The following is a 23,522-nucleotide window of genomic DNA, read 5'->3' on the forward strand; positions in this document are numbered from 1 at the left end:
TGATGCCTGTCTCTACAGTTGATAGTTCAAAAGGAATATCAGCTCACTGCGTATGTGCTCACTCCCGGCCTCTTCCCTGGAGCACAGACAGTCACTGCCACAGCCCAGTAAATCAAAAAAACATTCTGGTGAAGGAACCAAAGGATTTATTTCAACATGCAGGTACAAAAATCACAAATCATGTTATTTTTATACCTGCATGTTGAAATAAATCCTTTGGTTCCTTCACCTGAAGAGATGGATTTCTTGGTGTGTTTTTTGATCTACAGTTGATGCTGCAAGAGCTCTTGCCTCTGTCACCACCATCTTCTTCCCTAAAATAAATCATCAACATAGGGCAGTGATAGAAGCAGTGTGAGTAACCGCCCACAGCTTCAATTGTCACTCTGAAATGAATCATCATCATGGGGCTGCACTGCTGTCAATCATGCTGCTTTATCACCACCCCATAATGATAATACATTTTAGGGAAAGAGGGAGTGGTATCAGAAGCAGGGATGGTGATGATAACAGAAGTGTGGCGGCGCCCACTGAAAATGCAAGCGGTGGGTACAGGAGCTGCGGTTACTTATCTATCATGCTTCCGAAACAGGACGTCATCCAGGGATGACAGTGACAGAAGTACACGACAGCTCCAACCCATTGATGAGGTCTTGTTTCATTGAGGTGATAAAGACTGACTAGAGTGACTGCAGAGCCATCTATTCCTGTGCCCACCATTTAAGTATTCTCTCAATTGAAACATCCCAGGATATAAAGTTAAAAAACAGATATACACTGTGTGCAGAATTATTAGGCAAATTAGTATTTTGATCATATATAATAATAATATTTATTCATTTATATAGTGCTATTAATTCCACAGCGCTTTACATACACATGATACTTTTTATACATGTTGTCCTACTCCAAGCTGTATAGGCTTGAGAGCCAACTACCAATTAAGTAAATCAGGGGATGTGCATCTCTGTAATGAGGAGGGGTGTGGTGTAACGACATCAACACCCTATATAACGCGTGCTTAATTATTAGGCAACTTCCTTTCCTTTTGCATAATGGGTCAGAAGAGAGATTTGACGGGCTCTGAAAAGTCCAAAATTGTGAGATGTCTTGCAGAGGGATGCAGCAGTCTTGAAATTGGCAAACTTTTGAAGCGTGATCACCGAACAATCAAGCGTATCATGGCATATAGCCAACAGGGTGGCAAGAAGTGTGTTGGGCAAAAAATGTGCAAAATAACTGCCCATGAATTGAGGAAAATCAAGCGTGAAGCTGCCAAGATGCCATTTTCCACCAGTTTGGCCATATTTCAGAGCTGCAACGTTACTGGAGTATCAAAAAGCACAAGATATGCCATACTCAGGGACATGGCCAAGGTAAGGAAGGCTGAAAAACGACCACCTTTGAACAAGAAACATAAGATAAAACATCAAGACTGGGCCAAGAAATATCTTAAGACTGATTTTTCAAAGGTTTTATGGACTGATGAAATGAGAGTGACTCTTGATAGGCCCGATGGATGGGCCAGAGGCTGGATCAGTAAAGGGCAGAGAGCTCCACTCAGAGGCCAGCAAGGTGGAGGTGGGGTATTGCTATGGGCTAGTATCATCAAAGATGAACTTGTGGGACCTTTTCGGGTTGAGGATGGAGTGAAGCTCAACTCCCAGACCTACTGCCAGTTTCTGGAAGACAACTTCTTCAAGCAGTGGTACAGGAAGAAGTCGGTATTGTTCAAGAAAAACATGATTTTCATGCAGGACAATGCTCCATCACATACATCCAACTACTCCACAGGGTGGCTGGCCAGTAAAGGTCTAAAAGATGAAAAAATAATGACATGGCCCCCTTGTTCACTTGATCTGAACCGCATAGAGAACCCGTGGTCCCTCATAAAATGTGAGATCTACAGGGAGGGAAAACAGTACACCTCTCGGAACAGTGTCTGGGAGGCTGTGGTGGCTGCTGCACGCAATGTCGATCGTAAACAGATCAAGCAACTGATAGAATCTATGGATGGTAGGCTGTTGGGTGTCATCATAAAGAAAGGTGGCTATATTGGTCACAAATTTTTTGGGGCATTGTTTTTGCATGTCAGAAATGTTTGTTTCTAAATTTTGTGCAGTTATATTGGTTTACCTGGTAAAAATAAACAAGTGAGATGGAAATATATTTGTTTTTTTATTAAGTTTGCTAATAATTCTGCACAGTAATAGTTACCTGCACAAACAGATATCCTCCTAAGATAGTCAAATCTAAAAGAAAAAACACTCCAACTTCCAAAAATATTAAGCTTTGATATTTATGAGTCTTTTAGGTTGATTGAGGGTGGCACGGTGGCTCAGTGGTTAGCACTGCAGTCTTGCAGTGCTAGGGTCCTGGGTTCTAGTGAAGCGACCGGTGGTAGGGCCGCGGGTGTGTGTGTATGCTCTATTCCAACAAAATCCCCATACTCAGATTTTACTGGTAGTAACATTTCTTTACTAGGAAGCATATTTATAATACAATCAACCGAACTATCTGCGCACATGTGTATAGTGGAGTCCCCGGATCTTCACTCCTTCCGGGTACGCAGCAAGAGGAAAGGGAAAAAAAACAACAAAGAAATGGCGGCAACTTTCCCTAACTTTCCCTACAATCACGTACCAGTCTGTCCCGGAAGAAGATGCCGCTCCCACGTCGCAGGCCTGGGGTCTCACGATGAGGGGTCCCGGTGCAGCGCTGAAGGGATGCAGCTCCTCTGTCTTTTCCTTTGATCTTCTCCCGCTGGTAACGGATTCTAGTCAGTCTCTTAGTCCTGGGGCACACCGAGCAGAAGAGGGAGATCACAGCCCCTGCACTTGCACTCAGGGTGCGATGCTCTGCAGTCCGGTTAGATCCTTGGTGCAAACAAAGTCCTGCAGACCGGGAATGGCAGAAACCACTTCCACAGGGTGATTCCTCCAAGACTCCGGTGGCAAAAGAGCCCTCTGTTCAGGAAGACCACACGCAGCTCTCCTCTGGCTGAGCTCCGGAGCTGAATAATCTTCACGCACTTTTTCTTCCTGGTTCAAACAAACAAGCTGCAGTAGGGGATTTCCCACCTCTGTGTTTGTGGTTGCACAGTCTGACACTGCCCCCTTGTGGGCAAGTGCTGAAGCAATATTCAAATCCATTTCTACATTAATGATGCAGTCTGAATTGTTGATCTCATTACATACCCCCCCACTTAAAGGTTGGCAGTCCCTGTCAACTACCGTCGGTTCCCAGCCAGCGATGACTGCAGATGTCACAGGGGTTGGTTGAGAAGTGGGCCATACATACTGGTCCCTGTAAGACCGCCCGGGCGGGATCCCAGCAGTGGTGCGGTCAGTGCGTCTCAAGGGTCGGTTGTTCCCTTCCCTGTCACTGTCTTTACGCCCCACTTCAGTCAGCACTTCGGGGGAAGAACTGGGTTGTGTAGGTGGGTCACCGGTCTCAGAATCGACGTGATCACTATGCTGGGAAACGTCCGTGACGTCAGTCGTGTTGGCAGCGTCACCCCCTCCGGGTACTGTGGTAGGGGAGTCAGGCTGGGATCGGCAGGGACGCAACATATTTCGGTGCACAGTGCGAATGTTGCGACTGTCTTCACCCTGCACTCGGTATACATGCCCGTTGGGGTAGGGGCGTTCGATTACACGGTAGACTTCAGTCTCCCACTTGGCTCGAAGTTTCCCTTGTGGCTTCTTGATACGGAGCAAGACTAGCTGTCCTAACTTCAAGGGTTGCTCTTGCACGGGGAGTGGGTCAGCATGTATCTGGCCCCGGATTTGTTGGCTCACCAGCCGGTGTACAGTCTCCATCTTCTGTCGGTGAGCATTTAGCCAGGAGGGGTAGTTATGGCAGACATCATCTCCAGGGCGGAATAGGTTCAGGTCATGGACCCCTTTTCCGGGGCGGCCAAAGAGAAGGGTGTGTGGGGTGTAACCAGTCACGGAGTGGACCTGGTTGTTGTAGGCCCATACTAGATCGGGAAGGAATTGGGGCCATTGGTCTTTCTTATCATCGGCCAAGGTGCGGATCAGCTGGAGTAGAGTCCGGTGGAAGCGTTCACATGCACCGTTCCCTTGTGGGTGGTAAGGAGTGGTCCTCGACTTCTGGATCCCATACATCCGATGCAGCTCTTCAATGACTCGGCCTTCGAATCAAGCCCCCTGGTCGGAGTGCAACCTCTCCGGGCACCCGTAGACGTGGATGAACTGTCGACAGATGGCCCGAGCAGCCGATTCAGCCGTCTGGTCTTTGGTAGCGACCGCGACAGCGAATTTTGTGAAGTGATCCACCATGACTAGGCAGTACTGATAGCCACTGCTCGCCGTCCCAATCAGCAGATAGTCCACCATCAACAGCTCAAGGGGTCTGGATGTTTTAATTGTCTGAACAGGTGCACGCTGCTCAGGGGACTTGTGTAGTTCACAGGTGCGACAGGTCTGGCAGACGTCTTCAACCAGCTTGCGGAGTCCCGGACAATAGATGGACTGTTGAATCCACCGAAAGGTCTTGTCTATTCCGAAGTGTCCATTCCTTTTGTGGGCTTGGGCCACCATCTCACGGGCCAATTGATCAGGCACCACAACTTGTGTGCATTCCTCCAGCATGTGCGACAAGAGAACCTTCCGGTATAGCACTCCTTCTCTCAGAATCAGCCGGTCCCACTGACTGAGCAGGGTCAAGGTCCCGGTAGACAGTCGTGCCCGTATATCGGCGGGAGGCTTCTGCTGCCTCTTCACCCATTGTTTGAATAGAGCCCATTCAGGGTTCTGGTCCTGGAGCCTGCCCCACTCCTGGGGTGGCAAGGCGACCCCCACTGGAGTTCCAGCTTCGCCTACAACGAACTGGCGGTAATCCACCATCTGTTGGGCGAGCTTTGCAAAGTCAGGCGTCTCGTCCCCTTCTAATTCTTCATCCCGGTCTCGGTTGAGTAAGGGGTATGACACTCTAGACAGGCTGTCCGCATTTTGATTCTCAGCTCCAGCCCTATATTTGATCTTGTAATTGAACTTGGAGAGCCGAGCCATCCAACGCTGCTCCATGACTCCGAGCTTCGCATTTTCTAAGTGGGCCAACGGGTTGTTATCGGTCAGGACTAGTACTTTAGCCACCGTGAGGTATCCTGCAAATTTCTCCGCTATAGCCCACGTTAGGGCCAACAGCTCCAGCCGGAACGAGCTATAATTGGTGGGGTTCTTCTCGCCCTCATGTAGGGACCGACTGGCATAGGCTATGACCCGTTCCTTGCCTTCTTGGACCTGTGAAAGTACTGCCCCTAGACCCTGTAGACTGGCATCGGTGTGTAGTTGGAAGGGCAGGTTGTAGTCCGCATATGCCAGGATGGGTGGAGACTTTAAGACACCCTTTAGGGCTTGGAAGGACTCTTCCTGGCTGGGTCCCCAGCTGATGGGTCGTCCTCTGGGGCTGTTGGTGGTCCCTCGAAGCAGGTCATGCAAGGGTGCAGCAAGCCGGGCGAAGTTTTTGACGAACCGGCGGTAGTAGCCGGCCAACCCCAGGAAAGCCCTGACCTCCTTGACGTTTGTGGGCTGCGGCCAATCCCGTACGGCGGCTATCTTCTCTGAAGATGGCTGGACACCTTCGGCTGAGATCCGGTGGCCCAGGTAATTGATCTCGGGCTGCAGAAGACGGCACTTGCTGGGTTTCAACTTCAGGCCATGTTCTCTCAACCTACTGAACACACGGCCCAGCTGCTGCAGGTGTTCTTCAAATGTGGCCGAATAGACTACAATGTCGTCCAGGTAGATGAGGGTGAAGTCGAAGTTGAAGTCTCCCAAGCAGCGCTCCATCAGCCGCTGGAAAGTCCCCGGCGCGTTGTTCAGACCAAAGGGCATCCGGTCGAACTCGTACAGGCCCATGGGTAAGATGAAAGCAGTCTTCTCTCTATCTTTCTCATGCATAGGTACCTGCCAATATCCGCTGGCCAGATCCAACGAAGAGAAGTATTTGGCTTTCTTCAGGGCTGTCAGGGATTCTTCGATCCTTGGCAAAGGGTATGAGTCCCGGATGGTGCAAGCATTCAAACGGCGGTAGTCCACACAGAATCTCAGGGATCCGTCCTTCTTCTTGACTAACACCACCGGTGCAGCCCAGGGGCTCTGGCTTTCTCGTACCACTCCAGGGTGTAACATGGAATTCAGGAGATTTTTCACTTCTTGGTATTGCTGGGGAGGTATTTGGCGGTTCCTTTCACGGATAGGAGCAGTGTCACCGGTGGGGATTTCGTGCTTGATACTGGTGGTGCACCCAAAGTCGGTGTCATGCCGGGCAAAGGACGCCTGATGCTCTTGAAGTAGCTCTTCCACCTGGGATACCTCCCGTTTGGAGTATTGGGATACGTCCAACTGACACTTCTCTCGTAGTTCTCGCCCCGCGTTGGTGTCACCCGCGACAGCGGCCATGGCAGAGACCGTCACTGTCCAATCTCCCTCTGTAGACGGTACAAACTGGAGGGGGCTCATAGGGTTCACCTCTTCGGTTAGAGCGTAGACTCGGGCGAGCTGTGTCCCGGCTTCTAGGTCAACGCTCACGTTAGCCGTGTTGCCCAGCCTGACAGGAATTCTTCCCTTTCTCACTACTGCTAGAGTTCGAGCGACTAGTGGATTCAGCTTCCCTTCCTTCGGGGTGCGCGGCTCAATCAGCACCTCCACGCCTTCAAGCTGTCTCGTGGTGCTAAGGGGTAGTGAGATAACTGTCTCTTTCCCCGCCGGTAAGGTGATCCTAGTATGGCGGGGTACGGTGACCGTGGCCAGTGGCAGTTGTTCTTCTGTCATTCGCTGGAGGTTGCAGGTCCGGACCACTTGCTGAAAGGCACGGCGGGTGGCCCTATGTGCGGTAACTTCTTGCCAGTACTTGGGCCCCTTCTTGGTAAACAACACCAGATTCAGGTCTTTCAAGATGTTCATCCCAATAATCATGGGCGTTTCTGATCCAAAGCCTTCCCTGACCACGATTATCCCTCTCTTCCCGAGATCTTGGCCACAGATTTCGGTGTTCATCCAGGCAACTCCCGTCACCGGAATGGGTAGATTATTGGCTGCTTTGATCTTGATGGCGGTATCAGGGTCATAGGCAACCCGCGGCTTTAGACATTCTTCGTAGAACTGCTCGGAGATGGTGGATACCTGAGACCCAGTATCCATTAACCCTTGTACGGCGATCCCTTCCAGTAATACTTCCAGGGTGGGGCTATTTGATGCAAGTTTGTTCCGTGGCTGGCTCTGTTTTCCTACACCCCTCTCTTTGGCGTCCCCTGCCGAGTGAGCCTCTTTGGCAGGGGCGTCTAGTTTAAAGGCGGCCGCTGTTGTGGGACATGACTTGCTGGTTCTGGTAGATCGGACCGTGGATGAACTTGAAAGTTCTGGGGGCAACGGTTGGCTCTATGGCGGGGATCGCCGCATGTCCAGCATCTTCCCATCGGCCGGCTGGGTTGTTGTCTCGCTTGCCGGCCCGCCTGTTGGTCTAGGGTGAGCTGTAACACCTGTTTCTGCAACTCTGCCACCATCTGCTTCAGTTCTTCCGTGTCGCTGTTCGGAGTCCCGATACCAGATATGGACCTGCAAGCCGCGGTATATGTCTGTGTCTCCACGACAGGTCCCCTTGAACGTTCTATAGCTTCTTGTTTGACCTCAGCGAACGTAAAGGCCGGATTTATCCGGAGTAGATCTTGCAATGAGCGGTTAAGGTACGGGTCTCTCAATCCGGTCACGAACTGATCTCTCAACACCAGGTCACGGGCACCCGTACTAGCTATCTGTTCTTCTTTTCTACAGGCTTGTTCTAGCAGCACTTGAAGGGCATTGGCATATTGAGGAATGTCCTCCGACTCGAGTTGAGTACGCCGGAAGAACATATAGCGCAACGTTCCCGCATATGTGGTTGGCCCATAGGTGTTCTCCAGCACCCGCACCAAGTCATCCAACGTACGCTGGCCCCTAACCGTCTCCAGCCTGACTGTCGTCCACGCTTCCCCCTCTAATGTTAGCATGGCCATTTCTGCTAAGGTCTTAGGATCAGTGTTATACATTTCCCCCACTATCTTAAGTTGTTCAGTCCATTCAGTTACAGGATAGTTCCGTCCGTCAAACTTTCTCACCTGATTGACAATAGACGGCGGGGGAGCTGTCCGGTTATGTTACTACCGGGGGATGATTTTGTTGGTCACACATCCTGCCGACTACGCCACATGAAGCGACCGGTGGTAGGGCCGCGGGTGTGTGTGTATGCTCTATTCCAACAAAATCCCCATACTCAGATTTTACCGGTAGTAACATTTCTTTACTAGGAAGCATATTTATAATACAATCAACCGAACTATCTGCGCACATGTGTATAGTGGAGTCCCCGGATCTTCACTCCTTCCGGGTACGCAGCAAGAGGAAAGGGAAAAAAAACAACAAAGAAATGGTGGCAACTTTCCCTAACTTTCCCTACAATCACGTACCAGTCTGTCCCGGAAGAAGATGCCGCTCCCACGTCGCAGGCCTGGGGTCTCACGATGATGGGTCCCGGTGCAACGCTGAAGGGATGCAGCTCCTCGGTCTTTTCCTTTGATCTTCTCCCGCTGGTAACGGATTCTAGTCAGTCTCTTAGTCCCGGGGCACACCGAGCAGAAGAAGGTAGATCACAGCCCCTGCACTTGCACTCAGGGTGTGATGCTCTGCAGTCCGGTTAGATCCTTGGTGCAAACAAAGTCCTGCAGACCGGGAATGGCAGAAACCACTTCCACAGGGTGATTCCTCCAAGACTCCGGTGGCAAAAGAGCCCTCTGTTCAGGAAGACCACACGCAGCTCTCCTCTGGCTGAGCTCCGGAGCTGAATAATCTTCACGCACTTTTTCTTCCTGGTTCAAACACACAAGCTGCAGTAGGGGATTTCCCACCTCTGTGTTTGTGGTTGCACAGTCTGACACTGCCCCCTTGTGGGCAAGTGCTGAAGCAATATTCAAATCCATTTCTACATTAATGATGCAGTCTGAATTGTTGATCCCATTACACTAGTACCATCAAGGACACCATCTGCAAGGAGTTTGTATGTTCTCCCCATGTTTGCGTGGGTTTCCCCTGGGTTCTCCGGTTTCCTCCCACACCCCAAAGACATACTGATAGGGACTCTAGATTGTGAGCCCCAATGGAGACAGTGATGCCAATGTATGTAAAGTGCTGTGGAATTAATAGCGCTATAAAAATGAATAAAATTATTATTATTATTATTAGTTGTTGATCAATAAAAAAAATCCTCTAAAATACAACTTGCCTAATAATTCTGCACACGGTATAAGAAGAATAGAAGGGAATTTTATATTAAAGCTAAATACAAAAGGGGTTAAGTCATAAAGATAGACATTTATAAAAGGCCGTATAAACCCCTTTTAAAGAGTAAATTGATTATTGTATATGGGAAGTATTTCACAAAAGTGAGTACACCCATCATATTTTTGTAAATATTTTATTATATCTTTTCATGTGACAACACTGAAGATATGGTAATTTGATACAGTGTAAAGTAGTCAGTGAACAGCTTGTATATTGGAAATTTGGTGTGCCCTCTAAATAACTCAACACACAGCCATTAATGTCTAAACCGCTGGCAAAAAAAAATACACCCATAAGTGAAAATGGCCAAATTGTGCTCAAACGCTGAATATTTTGTATGGCAACCATTTTTTTTCAAGCACTGTTTTAACTCTTTTGGGCATGGAGTTCGCTAGAGCTTCACAGGAGACACTGGAATCTTCTATCCTCCATAACGACATCACAGAGCTGGTGGATGCACTCCTCCACTTTCCATTTGAGGATGCCCCACAGATGCTCAGTGGGGTTTAGGTCTGGAGACATGATTTGCCAGTCCAGCACCTTTACTCTAAAGGGGGCTTTACACGCTGCGACATCGCTAATGCAAACTCGTTGGGGTCACGGAATTGGTGACGCACATCCGGCCGCATTAGCGATGCCGTTGCGTGTAACACCTATGAGCGATTTTGCATCGTTGCAAAAACGTGCAAAATCGCTCATCGGTGACATGGGGGTCCATTCTCAAATATCGTTACTGCAGCAGTAACGAAGTTGTTCCTCGTTCCTGCAGCAGCACACATCGCTCCATGTGACACCGCAGGGACGAGGAAGCTCTCCTTACCTGCCTCCCGGCCACAATGCGGAAGGAAGGAGGTGGGCGGGATGTTACGTCCCGCTCATCTCCGCCCCTCCGCTTCTATTGGGCGGCCGCTCGGTGACGTCGCTGTGACGCCGCACGGACCGCCCCCTTAGAAAGGAGGCGGTTCGCCGGTCACAGCGATGTCGCCGGGCAGGTAAGTATGTGTGACGGGTCTGGGCGATGTTGTGCGGCACAGGCAGCGATTTGCCCGTGTCGCACAACAGATGGGGGCGGGTACCCACGCTGGCGATATCGGGACCGATATCGCAGTGTGTAAAGCCCGCTTAAGTTTCTTTAGCAAGGCAGTGGTCGTCTTGGAGGTGTGTTTGGGTTTGTTATCTTGTTGGAATACAAAGGGAGAGGATCATGTTCTGCTTCAATATTAATACATAAATTAAGGCTCTGCTCATTGTACGAAGAAGGTGCTCAGAAGTAAAATGTATAAAATATAGGGAGATAACTTTGGCACACAGTAGAGGCGGCCAGTTCCTATTTAAGCTCGGCGTTCCACTCGGCAATACCGCCCTAGCGCATTCTCACCTGGATTTCATTCTTGTTCTCCTTAACTATTCACGCTCCAGGTGATGTCACACTCATCCACCGTGACATCACTGCAGCTGTAACCTTGATGGCCATAGCTTGAGAAAAGCTCCAAAATGAGATGAAACGTTGTTAGGGGTTACTTTTTTTTCAAAAATTAAAAGCATTCTTTTAAAATTACTTAGCATATCATTATCTCTACTGTGTGCCAAAAATACATCCCTATATGTTCTGCTTCAATACGTTACAGTACATGTTGGCATTCATTGTTCCCTCATTGAACTGTAGCTCCCCACAGCCGGCAGCACTCATGCAGCCACAAACCATGAAACTCCCACTACCATGCTTGACTGTAGGCAAGACATATTTGTCCTTGTAGTCCTAACCTGGTAGCCGCCAAACTCGCTTGACACCATCTAAGCCAAATAAGTTTATTTTTGGTCTCATCAGACCCCAGGACATTGTTGCAGTAATCCATGTTTTAGTCTGCTTGTCTACAGAAAACCGTTAGTGGGCTTTTTTGTACATCATCTTTAGAAGAGGCTTCCTTCTGGAATGACAGCCATGTAGACCAACTTGATGCAGTGTGTGGTGTATGGTCTGAGTAATGACAGGTGGAACCTCCACCCCTTTAACCTCTGAAACAATGCTATAGTAGCAGCACTCATAAGTCTATTTTGAAAAGACTCCTAGATGAAGTGAAAATTGGCGATAACACCAGGTGCTTCCACAGGGACCATAGGCAAGGTTGTGTAAAAGTTGGGTTTATTCCAAGTACAGTTAAAAACAATGCATTTCTGGGGCGATCCATACCCTTCATCAGGTGTATGAAATAGCAAGGAACATTCACAGTTTTAACTCCACACGTGAGGTGTAGTTCACTAAACTGTTTAACCATTCCATTTCTATTTTCAAAAGACAACCTCTATATGTGATACGGAGCACGTGCACGTAACTTTTGTCGACCATGGCGAGGCCTGTTCTGAGTGGAATCTGTCTTCTTAAACCGCTGTATGGTCTTGGACACCATGCTGCAGCTCAGCTTCAGTGTGTTGGCAATCTTCTTATAGTCTAGGCCATCTTTATGTAGAGTAACAATTTTTTTTTTCTCAGATCCTCAAAGAATTCTTTGTCATGTTGAACTTCCAGTGACCAGTATAAGAGAGTGTGTGAGCGATAACACCAAATTTATCACACCTGCTCCCCATTCACATCTGAGACCTTGTAACACTAATGAGTCACATGACAATGGGAAAGGAAAATGGCTAATTGGGCACAATTTGCTCCATTTTACTTAGGGATGTACTCACATTTGTTGCCAGCGGTTTAGACATTAATGGCTGTGTGTTGAGTTATTTAGAAGACACATCAAATTTACAAAGTTATACAAGTTGTACACTGACTACTTTACTGACTACCAAAGTGTCATATTTTCAGTGTGAGGAATGTACTCACTTTTGTGATATGCTGTAAATGAAGAGCTAAATTAAAAAAAAAAGATGATGTGAAAATCTTTTTTGTTTCCATTTTCACTAAAAATGTTGTTGATGTTTTCTACATGACTACATATTAAAACAAATACTGAAGGTCAGTACACATCATAGAGCAAACCAACAGCAATCTGTCCCGTTTAACACTTGGCAGGTGCATTCATACCAAAAGGAGTCTGACGCACAACAAAAAAACACCAAAACAACACCACAAACAGGGGGTGGGGGGGGCACTGAAGACACAGTAACAATGGTGGGCCCTGGTACTAGTGAGAGGGTAGATGGACACCTCCTATCCTCACCTGTAGCTGTCCCTACTGTTCTTGACAGTCCCTATACAGTCTACGCAACTGTCGCCAAGCAGCACCCCGAGACCCTGGGAAACCCTAAAGATGTCCTGACTAGTGAGAGGCGGGTGAGGTTCACTAAACCCTCTGCTGTACTAATAAGACAAGAGGGTAGGGGAGACAAACAGGGGTAAAACAGCAACCCAAAAGGATAAAGTCCAGCTTCTGGAAACCTCCTTCAGAGGTTCTTCCGCCAAGCGGCCAAAAAACAACTTAAGTTGTATCTTCAGAAAGGAATGCTGGGTAAGGCTATATTTACACAGGGCATTTTTTAGTACGTTTTTTCCTGACCAAAACCTAATCTTGTGGCAGAAGTCTCCTGGTAGTTTCCTGCAATTTTGGTATGGTTTTTACAGCATTTTTTTTGCACTTCTGTGATTGGTGGACTAAGTTCAGACCCTCGGGGGTTCAGAAATACTCGAGTTCCAGGCCCAGGAGATTGACCTGGATCCGGCACTCGTGTAATAAAAAAAAGAAGTAAAAATAAAGAAAAAAAAATAAAGCAAGCGCGCTATACTTTACCAGTCTTTGTCATCGCTGTACCTGCTCTGTAGATGCTGGAGTGTACAGTTTCCTTCCAGCATGACATCATTTCAACATGCACCTATCACATGGGGAGGTGAAGCCCCCCCTTGTATGATTATAGTGGAAGGGAGATTCCATTGCCAAGCTCACTAACCAAGCCAGTCACACCCACTAACCTGGAAGGAGTCCATACATTCGTAAATTCTAGGCTCAATCGTACTTGCTTTTGTGGACCCTCATACTTCCAGAGCCGCTCATTAGCCTCATGTACACTCACTGCTTTCCCCAGCCACCGGCGTATGTTATTGTTTGCAGTCAGATGCGCCCCCAGCCTGTGTGACAGCATTTGACTGCAACCAATCACAGACCTGGTCTGCAGATCTATCGTACAGTAAAAAAATAAAAAAAATTAAAAACTTGATGTAGGTTCCTTCCATATTGTGATACCCAGCACAGATAAAGCATATGGCTACAGGCTGCAGCACCCAGCCGTGTGGTTATCTTGGCTGTGTATCAAATAAGAGGGACCCCATGCTGTTTCTTTATTATTCAAATAAATAATTTAAAAAACAGTGTGTGGTCCCCTCAATTTTGATACCCAGCCAAGATAAAGCCCAACAGCTGGGGGCTGGTATTCTCAGGATGGGGAGACCTAGCCTAAAAATAGCAACCTGCAGCTGTCCAGGATTGTCACATCCATTAGATGCAACAATCCCAGCACTTTACTCGGCTCTCCCAGATTGCCCTGGTGCGGTGGCAATCGGGGTAATATCAGGGATTAATCGCAGCTCACAGCTGTGACTAAGCCCTAGATTGGTAATGGCAAGTGTCTATGAGACACCCCATTACTAATCTGTAATAAGTGAAAAGTAATAAACACAAACACCAAAAAATCCTGTATTTGAAATAAAATACAAAAAACATACTCTTTCACCACTTTATTAGCCCCATAAACAACACGAGATCCCACGACGATTCAGCTCTACTACATCTGAATCTCACAGCGAGTGCCATAGAACAGGACTGCTCGCTGTGAGCTCCAGGGAGAGAATGAATAAGCCACGCATTCAGCGGTGACTTCACTCAGGCTATTTGCGGTCACAAGTCTCTCTAGTTGTGACCGCAAATCACCTGAGTGACGTCATTGCTGAACGCGCAGCTCATTCATTCTCTCTCTGGAGCTGACAACAGGCAGTCATGTTCTATGGCACTCGCTGTGAGATTCAGATGTAGCAGAACTGAATTGTCGTGGGACCTCATGTGAATTACGGCAGACTTGCAGGGGTGTTTATGGGGTTAATAAAGTGGTGAAAAAGGGTGTTTTTTGTATGTCATTTCAAATAAATGATTTTTTTCAGTGTTTGTGTTTATTTCTTTACACGTATTACAGATTAGTAATGGGGGCGTCTCATGGACGCCTGTCATTACCAATCTAGGGCTTAAGCGGGGTTTACACGCTGCGACATCGCTAGCATCGGCTAGCTATGTCGAGCGCGATAGCACCCGCCCCCGTCGTACGTGCGATATTGTGTGATCGCTGCCGTAGCGAACATTATTGCTACGGCAGCGTCACACGCACATACCTGCTCTGCGACGTCGCTCTGGCCGGCGAACCGCCTCCTTTCTAAAGGGGTGGTTCGTATGGCGTCACAGCGACATCACACGGCAGGCGTCCAATAGAAGCGGAGGGGCAGAGATGAGCGGGACGTAACATCCCGCCCACCTCCTTCCTTCCGCATTGCCGGTGGAGGCAGGTAAGGAGATGTTCGTCGTTCCTGCGGTGTCACACACAGCAATGTGTGATGCCGCAGGAACAAGGAACAACATCGCTAAAAAAAAGAAAACGATTTTTTGTTTCAGGACGATCTCTCTGCGGCAAACGATTTTGACCGCTTTTGCGATCGTTTAAGGTCGCTCATAAGTGTCACACACTGCGATATCGTTAATGACGCCAGATGTGCGTCACAAACAACGTGACCCCGACGATAATTCATTAACGATATCGTAGCGTGTAAACCTCCCTTTAGTCGCAGCTGTGAGCTGCGATTAAGCCCTGATATTACCCCAATTGCCACCACACCCGGGCAATCAGGAAGAGCTGGGTAAAGTGCTGGGATTGTTGCATTTAATGGATGCAACAATCCTGGGCAGCTGCAAGCTGTTATTTTTAGGCTGGGTCTCCCCAGCCTGAGAATACCAGTCCCCAGTTGTCAGGCTTTATCCTGTCTGGGCTTTATCTTGTCTGGGTATCAAAATTGGGAGGGACACTGTTTTTTTTTTTTTAAATTATTTATTTAAATAAAAAACAGCATGGGGTCCCTCTTATTTTGATACACAGCCAAGACAAGCACATGGCTGGGTGCTGCAGCCTGTAGCCATATGCTTTATCTGTGCTGTGTACCACAATATGAGGGGACCCTACGTCAATGTTTTTATTTATTTATTTTTCACTGTACGATAGACCCGCAGACCGGGTCTGTGATTCGTTGCAGTCAGACGCTGTCTCACAGGCTGAGGGTGCGTCTGACAGCAACCAATCACAGATGCCGGTGGGTGGGAAAAGCTGTTAATATGCAATGAAGGTAATGAGCGGCTCAGGAAGTGAAGGAGGGGCCGTGCAAGTGTACAGCCGCGCTGGTGTGTCGGTAAGTATAGTGCAACTGTTCCAGTCCCCCTATCCTTTCCACCACCATTTTTAAGTGCCGGCTTCTTGTCCCCATAGACTGATGTCTGGCCAAATACCCTGGATCAATTTCGGGCCGGGTTTTTTGTTAACCCGGTTAGACCCGCAGATCTAGGGTATTTGCAAGTCCACCCGTCACTATGGTGACAAACCAAGGCAAAATGTTTTAATAATGTTAAAAAACGCTGCAAAATGAACTGAGTGAACCTAGCCTAACACCTCTACTTAAACCTGAAGGGGCATGGCTACAAAGTAGCTGCAGCCGAAACACTCAGCTAGGACTGCTGGACAACAAAACTGATATTAACTCATTATGTACTGAAGGAAATGAAATCATGTTTAAATGTTGAGTCCCAGATGGAAATGAGGGATCCCAACCCTGAATCCTGAATCCCTGAAATTAGTCTTCAAAAAATAGAGAGACGACCCGTCCATTAACGAGAAGCCTCAGGACTCTCAAGACTGGTAAAATTGTTCACTTCCAATGTGAAAAAGTGCCTCCGATTACCAGTTGGAGACACAACACATTTCCTGTGCAAGGACCTGTGGACAAAGTCATGGGTGTTAAGTGCAGGGCGTAGCTCCAGTCGTATGGCCATAGGGTTAAGAATGTCAGTAACTCTAAAGAGACCAATAAACCACTAGCCTAGAGTCTCAGAAACACTTTTCCATCTGGTATTTTTAGTGAACACCCACACATAGTCATTCTAAGACCTTGTGCGCACGCTGCGTTTTTGCCACGTTTTTGTGCAATTGTTTGGGTGCAGTTTTGGTACCAAAACGGCATGCATTTCCTTCCCCAGCAAAGTCTATGAGATTTCAGTTTTTCTGTCCGCACGTTGCAGCTTTTGTGTGGCTGCGTCTTTATGGTGACCACAAAGATCAGCATGTCAATTCTTTGGCTATGTGCGCACGTTGCGTACAGTCACTGCAGAAATTTCTGCAGCGATCTGAAGAGCACACGTGCGCTTTAAATCGCTGCAGAAATGTCCGCAGTGAAAAAAAAAAAAAAAAGCCGATTCCATGCGCTCTGCCTACAGCTCCTCCCATAGACAGAGCAGGAGCTGCCGGCAAAGCGCACGGAAGAAGTGACATGTCACTTCTTAGAACGCAGCACTTCGGCAGTAGCCGAAGCGCTGCGCTCTAAAACGCCACGTGCGCACGGCCCCTGCACAATCTCCATAGACTGTGCAGGGGACGCAGGACGCATGCAGTTACGCTGCGCTACAAAGCGCAGCGTAACTGCATGTATTTACGCAACGTGCGCACATAGCCTTTCTGTGTTTTTGCCAGCGTTTTTGAGCCCTTCCAGTCAATAGACTTGACTTAAAAAGCGAATTGGGTTAAAGTGTTGTAAAAAACGCAGTAAAACGTGGCAAGAAATGCATGCCGAGGGAGCCTCTTTTTGGGACCAAAAACGTGCATCTTTGTGGTCACCACAAAGATGCAACGTTCGCACATAGCCTTACACAGGTGGGCTGGGGGGTATCTCTTGTACTCTGGGCGTGAACGCGGCGCTGGTGACTCCATCCTATTCCTACCTTAATAAGTATATATCATTTTGCGGTGTTTCTGACCTCCTCCAGGACAGGCCTTTTATGCTTTCTGCATATAGGATGTCCTATGCAGGGAATTGCTTATGCATGTAAGAGCAATTATATGAATTTGTATTTATGACTAACCTGATATTGATTTTCACTTGCACTGTAGCACTTTATATTTTGGTAGTTCATCTAATATAATGTCATAAGGGACCACTGTTTGTTCAGCAGGTTCTCTGCATTTTAATTCCATGCTTGACGTCATCATGTATGCACTATTGTGTTGATATCTATATTTACTTGCCGTTGCTCCTGCCCTCTATACTTGTTTTTAATGTCCTTGCCAAAACCCCTCCTTGTTTATAATAAACTATTTTTTCATTCAAAAACTCCCTTCTCCTCCTGTTTTTCATAGCCTTACATAGGTCTGGATCTGAGCATTTATTTTCAGGCATGCACCTGGTGGTAGAGGAAAAACTGACAACAGAAGAATCTCTCCATCCATTTAACACCTTACGCTTCAGTACCGCACACTTAGCGGGAAACACTACCCTCCCCTGATCATCTCTACCAGGGCCGCACTGAGGTCTAATCTTCCCCAGAGATGCCGGTAGCGCACCATCTCTTTTCTTAGACACCTTGGTTGTTACTACTAGTGGACAGGGTGGTTGGTTTTTAATGAGTAGCACAAAAATGGTAGCACACAGGCACTTGGTTTCACAGAAACTGCCCCAACTGACTACTTTCCCAGGCTGCCAGTTAATCACAGGGTTATGACTTTTCAACCAAGGAAGTCCCAACATGATGGGAGTGGACAGACCCTCCAAGACATAGCAGGACAGACGTTCACTATGTACCAAGCCCACTCGCAGGTTGATATTTGGCACAGAATGGGAGAACTCTTTCTGGCTGAGAAGAACTGAGTCGATAGCCTGGATGGGAATGAATCTTGAGCGTGCACCATTAGTCAGACCCTGTAGAAGCATTTACAGTTAGATTACCTTGTCGAGGTTATCGAGCTCACATGGATTGGCCAATACATAAGCTGAGAATCTCTCTTTACAAATATTTCTAAAGCAGTAATGCAATGTCTATGTCTTTTTACTCATTTTCACATGAAACGTGCCTGTTTCATCTTGTCTTGCATGCCGCTTAATGCATCAGATTTATATTCCGTGCGTTATGCCAGTCTTAATGAACAGCTCTGCCTTCCCTCCTTCTATTTGGTTAATTTAACTGATATTAAAAACATTATGAATTTCCTTTTACAATTTTAACGTTGGCTACAGACTAATGTTGTTTGCAACATGTTATTGACGCTGTCGTTTGTTTTTGTTTTTTTTAAGGTGGAAGTGCCCAAATGGCTGAAGTAAATACATGATTACCAAGGGAAAATCTTCTTGGGTTGAACAACAAGCAGATTCCTCTTACGCTTCTAAATCCACATCTGTTCTTGCAGCAATAATTCCAATTGCCTAAGGGTCCAACTGCAATATTCCTCAGCCAACATTCCGAATGAATGCGTTCTTGTATCCTATCAACGTGACTGACTGGCGGCTTAAATATCCACTAGATCATCATTTGCATTGACGAGCCACAATTTTACCCACCGGCAATTGGATAATATGGTTTACACCACATGTATTGGGATTAATAAGGGATCAGTGAGGAATGGGAATCCTTCAAGCTCTTTTCCTGTATGTATGATTGTTGAATATTGCTGAAGCCCATTTTGAAGGTCTCTTTTTACAACTATTCAATTATTCCCTGAAGTCTTAACCCGGACTCTGCCATTCTTTTGTATACTATACACCCACAATAAATGGAGAATCACAATTTGTTGGAAAGAAAACATATTTTCCCGGTCACTTAGTGCATGAAGCACTTTCCTCTGTTACCCTCTCCACCGTGAACTGGTAACAGATACATGGCGCGCCAGCTGTGTGAGAACATATAGATGGGTACTGAGTATCACTCTTATTTAAAATGCTTTATTCGCACAGATATATTTTTTTGACTAACTGTAAATCTATTGTGAAAAAGATTGTTTAAAGCTCAATAAACTTTAGATATGCATGAATACTTGGTTTACTCTGCAAGTTTCTCCATGATGTGTTTCTTTGGCACCGCAAATCTCTCCGACAGGGAAAAGATACTCTATGCTTCAATTTTCCATATATGGAAATCAGAGCCACTCATTACTTGTTCTCAGGGTTAGGGAGGGTGAGTGTGGAAGGAGACAAAGCTAAGAATGATTCGATAGCTAAGGCCATCTACGTAATATGTCTTAGCCGGAGAAGAAGAATGTTGAATGTACATTACAAGACTTTTTTTTCTGTTCTCTTTTTGGAATGGCTGTGAAAGATGAGAAACAGAGTAAGCGGTGTTTAATTATTCATATTCGCAGTGATCTGTACCTTAAAAAAGATCATATTACACCTGAGTAATTTAATACCTGTTTGTTATACTGCACGTAGTTTGTAGGTCTCGTGTTCACCTTGTCAGCATAGTCAGAATTTTTAATGTTTGTATAGAATTACCAAAGATGAAGGCATTCTTCATCTTCAAGGCATAAATTATGTACCCTAACCTTTAATTGCAGAACTGAATTGAACTTTAAAAACAAGGCTTATGTGTCAGAGGTGTGTAGGAAGGCACGGACGCCGGGCCATGGGGGCTCCGCACTTCCACGCCAGAAAGAGTCTGTGCGTTTGGGGTGTATGGCATTTACTGTTCTCTTCAGGGTGGTGTCCATCACTCCGCTTCCCGTGCCTGTTGTAGACGCAGTAGTGAAACACTTGACGTGGGAGTTATTTTTGTCAACCATAACTTGAACAGTTTATTTTTCTTCTCACCATTATGACAGACATGGCCTCACTCCTATGGTTCTCTATGGTTCTGCTGTATAATTGTTTGGGATACTCGCTCTCGTTCTATAACCGCTATCTTGGAATTAGTCCACAAGCTGCTGGGTACCAGTGCCTCCTTCCCCCACTGTTGTCACCGTTGTCCGATTCTCTGTCCTGACGGTTTCCTAGTCGCTTTGACTCTCTGAGCCAGTCGGGGTTAGCCGTAGGCTCCGCACTTTAGGAGGATACCTCCGGGTTCCCTGACTGGCTCGACCACTGTCACAATAGTGACTATGGGAAGTATGGCGTACAACGTGACACATAACAAAGGGTGCACTGTGGAAACTATAACAACGGCGGGCCCTAGTGCTAATGAGGGGGAAGATGGGACACCTCCTTCACTCACCTTCAGCTTGTACCCTGCACTCCTGACCAGTCCCTGTTCAGGTTGGGCACCTGTCGCCACACAGGATACCTGAGACCCTGGCAGACCCTGTAATAGCCCTGGCTAGTGAGCTGGCAGGTGAAGGACGCTAGCCCCACCACTGCACTAATAAAACACCAAGGCAAGGAAAGACATGCAGGGGAAACAACAACGGACAGCTGCAGTCAGAACGAGGACTGCAGCCTATACAGCAACATAAGGGCTCCACCAGCTCCTTCCACCTACAGGCCAAGCATCCAAACGAATGAGAATAACCAGCATCCTCTACAGGGAGCACAGGGTATATACAGCCATATGAAAAAGTTTGGGCACCCCTATTATTGTTAACCTTTTTTCTTTATAACAATTTGGGTTTTTGCAACAGCTATTTCAGTTTCATGTATCTAATAACTGATGGACTGAGTAATATTTCTGGATTGAAATGAGGTTTATTGTACTAACAGAAAATGTGCAATCCACATTTAAACAAAATTTGACCGGTGCAAAAGTATGGGCACCCTTATCAATTTCTTGTTATGAACACTCCTAACTACTTTTTACTGACTTACTAAAGCACTAAATTGGATTTGTAACCTCATTGAGCTTTGAACTTCATAGGCAGGTGTATCCAATCATGAGAAAAGGTATTTAAGGTAGTCACTTGCAAGTTGTTCTCCTATTTGAATCTCCTATGAAGAGTGGCATCATGGGCTCCTCAAAACAACTCTCAAATGATCTGAAAACAAAGAATATTAAACATAGTTGTTCAGGGGAAGGATACAAAAATTGTCTCAGAGATTTAAGCTGTCAGTTTCCTCTGTGAGGAACATAGTAATGAAATGGAAGAACACAGGTACAGTTCTTGTTAAGCCCAGAAGTGGCAGGCCAAGAAAAATACAAGAAAGGCAGAGAAGAAGAATGGTGAGAACAGTCAAGGACAATCCACAGACCACCTCCAAAGACCTGCAGCATCATCTTGCTGCAGATGGTGTCAATGTGCATCGGTCAACAATACAGCGCACGTTGCACAAGGAGAAGCTGTATGGGAGAGTGATGCGAAAGAAGCCGGTTCTGCAAGCACGCCGCAACAGAGTCGCCTGAGGTATGCAAAAGCACATTTGGACAAGCCAGTTACATTTTGGAAGAAGGTGCTGTGGACTGATGAAACAAAGATTGAGTTGTTTGGTCATACAAAAAGGCATTATGCATGGAAGCAAGAAAACACGTCATTCCAAGAAAGCACTTGCTACCCACAGTAAAATTTGGTTGAGGTTCCATCATGCATTGGTGTGTGTCGCTAAGGCCGGCACCAAGAATCTTGTTAAAGTTGAGGGTCGCATGGATTCAACTCAGTATCAGCAGATTCTTGACAATAATGTGCAAGAATCAGTGACGAAGTTGAAGTTACGCAGGGGATGGATATTTCAGCAAGACAATGATCCAAAACACCGCTCCAAATCTACTCAGGCATTCATGCAGAGGAACAATTACAATGTTCTGGAATGGCCATCCCAGTGCTCAGACCTGAATATCATTGAAAATCTGTGGGATGATTTGAAGCGTGCTGTCCATGCTCGGCGACCATCAAACTTAACGGAACTGGAATTGTTTTGTAAACAGGAATGGTCAAATATACCTTCATCCAGGATCCAGGAACTCATTAAAAGCTATAGGAAGTGACTAGAGGCTGTGATTTTTGCAAAAGGAGGATCTACAAAATATTAATGTCACTTTTATGTTGAGGTGCCCATACTTTTGCACCGGTCAAATGTTGTTTAAATGCGGATTGCACATTTTCTGTTAGTACAATAAACCTCATTTCAATCCAGAAATATTACTGAGTCCATCAGTTATTAGATATATGAAACTGAAATAGCTGTTGCAAAAACCCAAATTGCTATAAAGAAAAAAGGTTAACATTAATAGGGGTGCCCAAACTTTTTCATATGACTGTATAGGGACTGGGAGTGGTTCCAAACTGGAAACACCTGAGGCCAGGAGTCAGAACCTGCTGGAAAGCAAAACTGACATTGACCCTTAGACCGCTGAAAGAAAGGAAATACATTTAATATTGAGAGTCTTGCATGGACATGAATCTTTAGTCCTGAATCTGTCACTAGTCTCACACTATAGAGAGACAGCCTTGACAACTACATAGCCATGTCCTCCTCACTCGAACCCTGCTGCAAAACTAAAGGGGGCTTTACACGCTACGATATCGCTAATGCGAAGTCGTTGGGGTCACGGAATTGGTGACGCACATCCGGCCGCATTAGCGATGCCGTTGCGTGTGACACCTATGAGTGATTTTGCATCGTCGCAAAAACGTGCAAAATCGCTCATCGGTGACATGGGGGTCCATTCTCAAATATAGTTACTGCAGCAGGAACGAAGTTGTTCCTCGTCCCTGCGGCAGCACACATCGCTCCGTGTGACGCCGCAGGAACGAGGAAGCTCTCCTTACCTGCCTCCCAGCCACAATGCAGAAGGAAGAAGGTGGGCGGGATGTTACGTCCCGCTTAGTGTTGAGCGGACCCGGATCCGCAAAATCCGGATCCGTACGGGTTGAGCGCTCGATCCGAGTCCGACCAGTACCTGGGATTCGGGGTGCACGATCCGGATCCGGTATCTCTCTCTCTCTCTCTAGTCGAGGATCCAGCTCCCCATTCATTTACATGGCCACGGATTCCGGATCGGATCCGGACTTCGGCGGCAACCCGATCCGGATCCGCCGGACCCGGATTATGGCCGATCCGCTCAACTCTAGTCCCGCTCATCTCCGCCCCTCCGCTTCTATTGGGCGGTGGTTCAGTGACGCTGCTGTGACGTCGCTGTGATGCTGAACGACCCGCCCCCTTAGAAAGGAGGCGGTTCGCCAGTCACAGCGACGTCGCCGGGCAAGTATGTGTGACAGGTCTGGGCTATGTTGTGCGGCATGGGCAGC

General features: G+C 47.0%; 1 protein-coding gene across 1 annotated transcript in view; it reads left to right on the forward strand.

Annotated features, from left to right (window-relative positions):
- Nucleotides 1-19,375, forward strand: part of LMOD1 (leiomodin 1) — a 47,282-nt gene extending 27,907 nt beyond the window's left edge. Inside the window, exon 3 of the mRNA XM_075333831.1 lies at nt 18,652-19,375. Coding sequence (XP_075189946.1) covers nt 18,652-18,678 — 27 coding nt within the window. The 3' untranslated portion in view covers nt 18,679-19,375. The remainder of the gene's footprint in view (nt 1-18,651) is intronic.
- Nucleotides 19,376-23,522: the final 4,147 nt, after the last annotated feature.

The sequence above is a fragment of the Anomaloglossus baeobatrachus genome, chromosome 2, assembly GCF_048569485.1.
Source record: "Anomaloglossus baeobatrachus isolate aAnoBae1 chromosome 2, aAnoBae1.hap1, whole genome shotgun sequence".
In the NCBI taxonomy this organism is placed as follows: Eukaryota; Metazoa; Chordata; class Amphibia; order Anura; family Aromobatidae; genus Anomaloglossus; species Anomaloglossus baeobatrachus.